At 44.6% G+C, this 10854-nt stretch overlaps 1 protein-coding gene across 2 annotated transcripts in view; it reads left to right on the top strand.

The window, feature by feature from the left end:
• The first annotated feature begins 5825 nt into the window (after window positions 1-5825).
• CCDC85C (coiled-coil domain containing 85C) overlaps window positions 5826-10854 on the top strand; it is a 74472-nt gene continuing 69443 nt past the window's right edge. For both annotated transcript variants that reach the window (XM_069950516.1, XM_069950515.1), the window contains exon 1: window positions 5826-6788. In XM_069950516.1, the coding sequence (XP_069806617.1) occupies window positions 6077-6788 (712 nt within the window). In that variant the 5' untranslated portion in view covers window positions 5826-6076. The remainder of the gene's footprint in view (window positions 6789-10854) is intronic.

Below are 10854 nucleotides of genomic sequence, written 5' to 3'. Positions count from 1 at the left end.
TTTCACCAGAAAACATAAATTGAACAGTGGATTTCAGAAGAGAGAGACACTTTGTAGCCATGACTTTACTGTGTTTTTTCTGATGTAAGGAGTGGATTTTATTTAGAATTATGTCAGGAATCACATTAGATATCACATAGAGGGAAGTTGTATAAAACAACAAATCTCAGCACATTTCTATAGCTGTGCTCCCATTCACTCCATGTATTGTAAAGAGCTCACTCCTGACCCCTACTGGTGATCAGGCTGAATCAGCCAACAAATTTATTTTCTATGATATATACAGAGTGCAGGGCCTGATGGGGGAGTAAACTGTGACTCAAACCTTGTAACATGGTCTTGGAGGCAAATTGTACAACAGAACATTCACCATACCAATGTCTTCCTATGGTGTTCCGGCTATCCCTCTCCACCCTCCTCAGCACCCACTGAGAATAGTCATCATAGTCCAGCTCTTCTCTCTATATTAGGTTGCCAATAACTCTCAGGCATGTAGGGGGTATAATTGGCAAGTGATTAAAATAGCCTCCACCTCTGTGGCACGCCATGGCTTGGCATGGGAATCTGGTTGCCTAGTGATTTAAGTAAAGACAGACTATGGAACATGGCGTCCATGTATACAGCAGTATCCTGTATGTGACTATCCAGCTACTGCAAGACTACAACTCCCATCCTGAGCTAAAGGGCATGTTGGTTTGGTTGGAGCATAAGGAGTTCATGACATCTTCACAAAGAGAGGCCCTATGGCACTATGTCTAGCAACAATGTCATCCTTCACATAAATCAGCATAACTGTATTGTAATTGGCGCTAATAGTGATCTCTGTCGCACGCTTACCATATTATGTGACTGCACCTATAGTAAGCTAACAATTAATACTATTTTGCAGCTTTAGCGGTTTGGTGCTTATCCGTGACGGCCAGTTTTTATACACCCAAAGGCCATGTTCACACAATTTTTGACTTGTATTTTTAGTTGTTTCTTTTTGTTTGTTTTTTGTTTTTTTTTAATTGTCCAGTTTTATTTCATGAAAACATTTTGCAACATTTTTTTAAAGGCCAGAATACTAATTTTAAAAATATAAATTTATTTCAGTTCTCAAAAAAAAAAGAAAAAAGTGTAAATAAAATTTTACTGCTGTACTCAAGGAACCTAATAGTGAAAAAAGCATGGTAAAAACACAATTGGACAAAAATATGTTGCATGAACAGGACTATTGGGAAATTCTGAATTTATAGAGGGAGCCAAAGACTTAGCTGATTATATGGACAATGCATTGATTTCACTGGGCAGCGTGCAATACCTCAGTCCACCTGTGGAGGAGCTGCAGGAAAATGTACCAGCTGACCTCACAGCTACAGATGATTGTTGGGGCACTGGACACAGCAAATGTTAATAAAACTGCACACCACCTAAGCTAATGCCCCCCATGAGCCCATGCTAATGCCCCCATGAGCCCATGCTAATGCCCCTCCATATTATCCCCCAGTCCTCTTCATCACTTGGCGCTGTATCTCAAGGATCATCCTTCTTGGTTTAGGGCCCTATTACACGGGACGACATTGTGCGAAAAATCGTTAAATCGTTTGACTTTAAACGATAATCGTTCTGTGTAATTGCAGGCAACGATCGAAAAATCGTTTGTATGTCGTTGATCGTTTATTTAGATCTGAACCTAAAATTATCGTTAATCGTTCGCTGTAATTCCACATTCGTTCGCTCAAGTTCCGCGTTTTTTCACTAATCGTTCAGTGTAATTGCACATTGTCCATTGTTTTTCTGAGATCAGAAGGAATAAACGATCATAGTAACAATCGTAACTAACGATTATCGTTCTGAGTAATATGGTGAACGATTTCAGGTTAATGATAAACAATCTTGTTTGTGATACGTTTATCATTAGTCATTAAAAATCGCTCAGTGTAATAGGACCCTTAGAGTTTCGGTATATGCTCTGCATGTAGATAAACAGGTAATCCAGAGGTCTGAATGGGAAGGATGTCAGTGATTTCCCTTTCTCGGCCATCCCCATTGTGTCCCCTCTTTCTCGCCTTATATTACGTTACTGTCCTTTAAATCTCACCTTACAGATGGGTTTCTGTGGGGAAGCTTTTTATTAGTCTTTCTATGGAGACAATACCCCCTAAGTGCTGACATTTACCTTATCTCACTGTCCTATCTGGAAAAAAGACAAACATCATGGGGTCCGCCCTCTTCTTGGCCCAGGAGGCTCCTCTGCTCTGTCAGCCGCACCGAGGCAGAGGGATGGTGGACTCATTTAGGGATCATTCACCTGATCTGTGCAGCGATGACCGGAGTACGGATCCCCCCACCGCAGAGATGACAGGAGCGCATAAAGGGGTTATCCAGAGCTACAAAAACATAGCCACTTTTCCCCCTACTGTTGTCTCCAGTTCAGGTGCAGTTTGCAATTAAGCTCCATTTACTTCAATGGAATGGAGTTTCAAAACCCCACCCAAACTGGAGATAACAGTAGGGGGAAAGTGGCCATGTTTTTGTAGCGCTGGATAACTCCTTAATGTTCACTCCTCTCATCGCACCCGACAACTACTCACCTACTACCCCGGATCCCACCCCACCTCTCTAGCAGTTGTCATCGCACCCGACAACTACTCACCTACTACCTTGGATCCCACCCCACCTCTCTAGCAGTTGTCATCGCACCCGACAACTACTCACCTACTACCCCGGTGCCGGCCGGCTTACACACACTCGCCGGTGTGGACTATGCTTCCTCCTTCTCCCGGCACCAGCACGAACCATTGTAGTCCATACCACTTCCGGTGTATGTGCGTAAGCCGGCCGACACCGGGGGAGTAGGCGAGCAGTTGTCAGGTGCGATGACAACTGCTACTGGGAGGCAGGAAGGTGGTGGTGGCGGTGGGGATCCGTACCACGATCCGCACTAGGACATGCCCTACTTTTTCGGGGTGGGGGTCACGGCAGGGATCCTGCGAATGGCTGCATTCACTTGAATGGCTTGCCGCACGGATAATTTTACCGGATGTGTGAATGTAGCCTTATGACGAGTGATATTGACTTTTTTTTTCACAGAACTGATTGCAGATCCGTGAGAAGAACGGAACGTGTGAATAGCTCAATAGAAAGCAATGGACTATAATATTGTTTGGGATCACGGAAAACTTCACGGAACGTGTGAATAAGGCCTTAGGGATCATAGACAAAAGGTTGTTAGTGTATAAGCCAGTATTCCCAAACCTGTGTCTCTCCAGCTGTTGCAAAACTACAGCTCCCATCATGCCCTGACAGCCGAAGGCTGTCAGGGCATGATGGGAGTTGTAGTTTTGCAACAGCTGGAGAGACAAAGGTTGGGGGAACACTGCTGTAGACTACAAATTTTCTTGTCAAGGGACCTATAAGCTGGCCATACACATAAGATAGCTTTCAGCTGTGGTGATCTCCACCCTGACATGGACAGAGGTGGCAGCAGAGAGCACTGTGTCAGACTGGCAAGAATACACCACTTCCTGTCGGACATACAGCAGCTGATAAGTATGGGAAGACTTAAAAATTTTAAATAGAAGTAAATTATAAATCTATATAGAACTTTTTGAAAAAAAAAGATTTTCGCTGGACACCCCCTCTAATGCCTCCGCACTCACACTGGACGCATTTTTGAAATCCAATGCCGAAGCGGTTTCCACCCCCCAAGGATGGGGCTCTATACAATGTACGTATACCTGATATCACCACTAGGTGTCAGTGTTTCCTCAGAGTGTTGTTATTGTTACATTGTATCTATGGCATAGTGTGACTGGTGAGGGGTAGATCACCCTGTATACAGTCACTGGAAGCAACAAAAACAACACAGATCTTACATAACACAGGTTACGACTTGATACTTTTATAACAAAGAATTGGAATAAAATTGTTCCCTTTCACAGCTGCCCCCTGTGGGAATGTCGCATGAAGGCGCCTTCTAAGCAAATATCAAATTTTAAATAATTCTAATTTATAAGCTTCAAATCCCCGGCCGGTGATAACATTGTGTTGGAATAAGCTCTATTTGCAATGGGTTTTAACTTCTGAGAAGAAAGCCCAGGTGGCCGGGGGAGAGCTGCAGAAATGAAAGCCACTTCATGTTATCTTTCCCACTGGGGGGATGAGAAGAGAGACCACCCCCCACCCAACATCAATTCAAGCTGCACAAAGAGCTCACACCGAGGCGCAACTCTCATTCACCAGAAAGTGATGGAATGTGCTGGCTGCCACCGACCCTCAGAGGGGAGAGGAGGAGAGTTCTCACCAACACCCCCCCCCCTCCTTTTTTTTTTTTTTTCAGTCAAAATGGAAAAGTCATTTTTTTTCTCAAAAAAGGGGACGCTAATATTGTAAAAATAAAATAAATAAATTGTATAATGATATGGCGGGGTTAATAATTATGAAGAAGAATAATGCTGCGTTTACATGAAACGATAATTCGTTAATCGTACGATTAACGATGTCGGAGTAACGATTTTTTTTTTCATAACAGTCAGCATTTAGACGGTACGATACATCGTACGCAAATTCGTTTTGCGAACGCTTAAGCCTATCTCACACATTGGTTAAATCGGCGAATGACTGTTTACACTGAACGATCTGCAAATATTTTGCGAACGACCAACGACGATTTTAGAACATGTTGTAAGATCAAAATGAACGATTTCTCGTTTGTCGTTCGCAGAGTTTACACGTACGATTATCGTTCGAATTCGATGGTTATCGTGCGAATTCGCACGATAATCGTTCCGTGTAAACGCAGCATTAGAAAAGAAGTTATAAATAATAATGATAATAATAATAAATAATAATAATAAATATAGACAATAATAACAGTAATTCAGATATAACTTATTCCACAGCATAGCCATGAACTACAACTATCAGCATGCGCTTTCATAAACTATTTTATGTCATAAGAGACAAACACAGTTCAATCATATCTATCTATCTTTCACATCTAGCCATCTTTCCATTCATCACCTAACATCAATCGATCATATCCTATCATCCGCTTATTATCTATCCTTCCATCTCTGACCTCTCTTTTCATTTTGTATCTATCTCCTATCTATCTCCTATCTATCTATCTATCTATCTATCTATCTATCTATCTATCTATCCATCTCCTATCTATCTATCTATCTATCTCCTATCTATCTATCTATCTCCTATCTATCTCTCTCCTATCTATCTATCTATCTATCTCCTATCTATCTATCTATCTATCTATCTATCTCCTATCTATCTATCTCCTATCTATCTATCTATCTATCTATCTATCTATCTATCTATCTATCTATCTCCTATCTATCATCTATCTATCTCCTATCTATCTATCTATTTATCTATCCTCTCATTTTTGTTCTTTCCTGTAACTTTTACTGTTTGTCCATAATATTTATGTTATATATCTGGACATTTATAAATACTGACATGAATTACAAAACACCCGGCTGCGTTTCTTTTGCCTTCTACCTTTCCTGAAGCCCTGTCAGTGAACAGCACCCATCCCTGTCAGTGAACAGCACCCATCCCTGTCAGTGAATAGCCCCCTCAGCCCTGTCAGTGAATAGCCCCCTCAGCCCTGTCACTACCTCTGCTTGCTCTCATCACGCGCTGTTATTTCTTTTGAATCCGGCTTAGAACGTTGACCTAGTTTGGACGGCTGTTGCTGTTGTCACGCCATGTGCTTGTCAATAAAGCTGGCTTTATTCGAAGACAAAAAAAAAAAAAAAAAGCAACCGGCTGAGCATCAGGCAGCAGTGAGTGGAGGAGAGGCGGGACGGGGGGAGGGGCCAGAGGAGACGGCAGAGTCTGCAGGAGGATCACACCGAGCAGCAGCCTCAGCAATGACTGAATGAAGACGGGGACCTACGGCTGGACACCCCCGGATTACCGCTCAGCCACACCTGCCCGAGCCCCGTGCACCATGGCCGATGCAGGGAGCTGCCGTAAAGCACCACACCAGGGATGGTAGTGTTGCAAAAAAAATTAAAGGGAAGTTTGATTGAATTTTTTTTTTTTTTTTTTGCATATCCCAAGATTTGTCATGGCCAAGCTTTCCCAAGGAGCAGGATCTGCAGAAGACCTCAACAAGATCCCAGATGAAGAGCTCCTCAGGTGGAGCAAGGAGGACCTGATCAAGATGGTGAGGAAAGTGGAGCTAGAGAAGATGAATGTGATGGTGGAGCATGGCAATCTGATGAAGGATGTCAACAGGAGGCTGCAGCTCCACCTGCATGAGATCCGGGGGCTCAAGGAGGTCAACCAGAAACTTCAAGACGACAACCAGGAGCTCAGGGAGCTGTGCTGCTTCTTGGACGACGACCGGCAAAAGGGGAAGAAGCTGTCCAGGGAATGGCAGAGGTTTGGGAGGCACACCGCCAGCGTGATGTGGAAGGAGGTAGGGTCCTACCAGCAAAAACTCAAGGAGCTGGAGACCAAGCAGGAGGCGCTCATCCGAGACAACCTGGAGCTCAAGGAGATCGTCCTCATGCTGGACGAGGAGCGCAACGGGGCCGGTTCTAGGAGCTCCATCGATAGCCAAAACAGTTTGACCAATTTAAATGGGGGTTCTGGGGCCAGGGATGTAGGGGACGGCAGCAGTACGTCAAGTACCGGCAGCGCAGGCAGCCCGGACCATCACCACCATCATCACCACCACCCAAAACCAGTGGAGAATAAAACTGGCACCATCAGGAGATCCGCAGACGACCTATCCACCCTTCCGCACCATAGAAGTATACCCAACGGGCTGAACGGTAAGTCCCCCCCAGCTTCCCCTTCATGTATTCCATTGAGAGGCGGCAGATCGGTAGGAAAAATTCTAAAATAAATATTTTGTATCGATTCGTTTGTAAACGTTCCGACTGCTTGGAACAATAAGTGCAAGGTGTTCGGCCAGGAGGAGGATTGTGCGGCCGTTGTAGGACTTGGTCTCCAAAAATTTTATAGAAACTTGGGATAATGTGGATAGAAGGTAATAAAGAGTTGAGGAACGGCGACAATCCTCGAGGCGTAGAACACCAGGTGATCGGATACAGTGGATGTAGTTTAGTAGCAGCTGGAGAGACGTAGATTGGAAGACCATTGGGCATGATGGGAGTTGTAGTTATGTGATGCTGATCGATGACCAATGATGTCTCCGGGTCTGCCAGGCATGATAGGAGTTGTAGTTATGTGACGCTGATCTGATAGGAGTTGTAGTTATGTAACAGCTGGTTGTAGCCCACTAGTTTATACCTGATCATGTCCGGTCCTACTGAGAGTTGTAATCTTGCAGCAGCTGGCGACCCCCGATATACATGACGCTTCTCGAGTTATAGTTTTGCGGTGGTTAAAGTGCCGCACGTTGAAGACCACTCATATATATATGATGTTCCTCCTATCATGTGGTCTATCCATGTATGCTGGGAGTTGCAGTTTGCACATCACTGCATGTATGATGTTTCTATGCATGGTGGGAGTTGTAGTTCTACAGTGGTCAGCAAACACTTCTATACATGATGTTTCTCCTATCGTGGGTTCTGTCTGGGGGTGGGAACCCTAAATACATGATACTTCTTTTATGAGGAGACTAAAAAGAATCAGTATTTCCAAAATATTTAGTGAGCATTGGCCCCGACCGAGCCCTCTATGATGAGCTATAGCGCCCCCCTAAGGCTTGTACATATAGATTCTATTTCTACACCCTCTATATTTTGGGGTTAGAGACCCACTATAACTTTCCCTTTAAGCCCTCGTAGGCTTGACATTGGGAGACCTTGAAGATGATGGTAAATGTTACATTAGATGGTAGTAGTGGATGTGTGGGTGGGAAACGTTACATAGAATACTGCAATAAGGGACTGACGGGACGGGTAAGGTCATCCTAGTTGTCCATAGTCTCATAAAGCCGGAGTGACATGGCGATGGATTCATGGGAATGAAGATCAGTCATAGACGAGGGATATCACAGCCATGACTCTGCTCACGTGTGAGGAAACTAGCAGGATAACTGGTGACAGTAGGATTTATGGGGGGAGACAAGGTGTCGTTCACAGCTAAGCCCCATCCAAACTTGGAGTCGGCGTGAAGTTTTGCAGCCATTGACGTCAATAGAGACGACTTCCAAAAAGTAAAGGAGCTGGCAGGGATGAGTTGTATCCGGGGACGTGCTGAACTATTCGCATGCTTAGAGCTGTGACGGTAGGGGCGCTGTATGATGGAGGGGGGCACGTCGGTGGCCAGTCGTCTTTGTCTCTCCTGAGCCGTACAATAAAGACATGAACAGTGCGGCCCCTTTGTTGTTGTTGTTGTTGTTGGGGGGGTCACCAATGGAAGATTAGAATTAGGGTACGCCAGTCATCACGAGTGACCTCCTTCACTCTGGTGGGGGACAAGTATCAAGGAAACACAGAGCTTACTCCTTTTAAACCCAGATTCGAAAACTGCATCTAAAATCCTGTACGTATGAACGCGCCCTAAGGGATGAAGCAGCTTAGGGCCCTATTCCACAGGACGATTATCGTTCGCATAATCGTTAACGATAAACGATCCAAGCGACCGCTATTGTGAAAGACCTGAAATAGTTTACCCATTTACATGGAACGATAATCGTTACTTATGATAGTTCTTGCGGTCGTCTTGTCATCGCTATTGCGTTAGTCACCGAACGGCTTCTATTCTATGCGAACGATTTGCGAACGAGCAACGATAAAAATAGGTCCAGGTCTTATTAAACGATCAACGATTTCTCGTTCGGTCGTTAATCGTTAACTGCTATTCAAACGAACGATTATTGTTTAGATTCGATTTAACGATAATCCTTGGAATAGTCAATAGTAATCCTCTGGTGTCATTGTCCTGCCCATACATCTTCAACTGGAATTTTCCATTAGGAATAGTTGAAATTCATTGGGTACTGTGTAAAACAGCTCCCCCGTATCTCAGCCACTCGGAGGAGTGACACATTGTGGTCATATGGATAGGACGTACACTATGGTTGTGGCTGGTGACATAGTGTAAACTTTCTTTTGGGTGCTGTAGGTCTGATGTTGTGGGACGCCCTGCGCCTCTCCGTATGTTTGCTCGGTGTCAGCACCTATGATGAGGAAGTAGAGACGCTCGGAGCGCTCTGTACTCTGGAACTTTTTGCAGAATCTAATGAAAAAGTTGGAATCTTTTTGTTTGTAGAGTACTGCTATATTGCATGTGTATGACACAGGCACGCTTATATGGGGCATATGGCGGCACGTGCATGATGTACTGTAAGGACCCCAAGTGTCTCCGTCCAATCATCACTGTGTGCACAGACCCTAAAGATTACACAGTGAAGGGGAATTCAAAACCTTATTAAATTCTTGGAAACCCATTTAATTACGACCGTCTTCAATGATGATCATTGACCTAAGTGACTATTTGTAGTAAATTATAATGGGCACCGTCGTAATGGCACTCTCTAATTGTATGGCCCCATGACGGAATTGCCCAAAGCCTGAGAAAGACAGGTGACAGATGTGACCCCCAGCGTTCCTAGAACAGATATAACTATGACTCCGTATAGGGGTTCGGGTATGTAGCTCCTAAGGGGAAATGCTTCAGTATCAGTCTACCTAGCGTCGTCTTTGTCCCGCGATGCATTTGATAGTCCATTGTATCTTCCCTCTCCGCTCTATATTACAGTACGTGTCAAACAAAACCTGCACAAAAGAGACCGAATTTACCTGTCCGGTCATGTTCCATCTCCGCAGGCTCCGCTCTTCACTTACAGCTGGGAAATCCACGCTGAATCTCAATGACTCTCTGTAGAGGTACCATTACCATCAGGATGTTTGCAGACTAGATAGCCACCAGCGGTAAACACAGGTCTCGGAATAGGAGGCGGCCATGGCTGGAGCAAGTTTCAACAGCATGGAGGACGACTTGGGAACAATACTGAAATATGCAACTGAGGCAACAACTCTTCTCGCACCTTCACATCAATATCAGACTTGAGGAATTGGGGGGTATGGGGATTGCGTTACTTGCATAAATGGTAATTCCCTATAATAACAGGACTGGGTCACAAGGATCCTCTCGGGATCGGACAACAAATCGTCCCCACAGGTCCCACAGAAGACAAGATCTTTGGAGCCACTAGGGTCTCTTCTCTTTCTTATGGGATGATCACAAATCCAACCTATTCAATCTTCTTGATGATGTATAAATATAATCCTCCTATTAGGGGGATGTGCACATGTTCTGTATAGATGGAGGCTTGGGCTCATAGAGAGTGAATCGAGTACATGCTGTGAGTCCATTAATTTGAAATACAATTGACCCCCATTCCCATGATTAGTTGGGTCTCCAGCCATTGGACAGCCCACTGTTCACTTACATTTGTGGATAGGTGATAACTAGTGTTGCACGGACTTAGTGAACTGTTCGGGCTTGTTAAACTTCCCTGAACCCGAACGCTCTGTGTTTGACTCCCGGCATCTGGAGAAGTTAGATGTCACCCTAGGGGGTCCTGGAAAACATAGGTTATATCCATCCTAGGCCTGCCAGAAAACATGGATACAACCTGTGTGTTCCAGGACTTCCTAGTGTGGCATCCAACTTCTCCAGGGAGTCAAATGCAGAACTTTCGGGTTTGGAGACAGGTAACAAGCCCAAACAGTTGGCTAAGTCCGCTCAACACTAGTCTTGGGATAACCCCTCAAAAATAAAACTGGTGAATGTTAGTTCACCCTCTAGTTATATATTACGTAGACCCTCTCCAGGCATGAAGCTCGCGAGCATTGCCTGGCATCATAGACTAGATCTGTAGGGTCTGGGGTGATGCTAGATCTTGGGGTGTCACAGCAG

The sequence above is a fragment of the Dendropsophus ebraccatus genome, chromosome 13, assembly GCF_027789765.1.
Source record: "Dendropsophus ebraccatus isolate aDenEbr1 chromosome 13, aDenEbr1.pat, whole genome shotgun sequence".
Taxonomy (NCBI): Eukaryota; Metazoa; Chordata; class Amphibia; order Anura; family Hylidae; genus Dendropsophus; species Dendropsophus ebraccatus.
The sequence above is the reverse complement of the archived record's forward strand: the minus strand, read 5'-3'. Positions and strand labels throughout refer to the sequence as shown.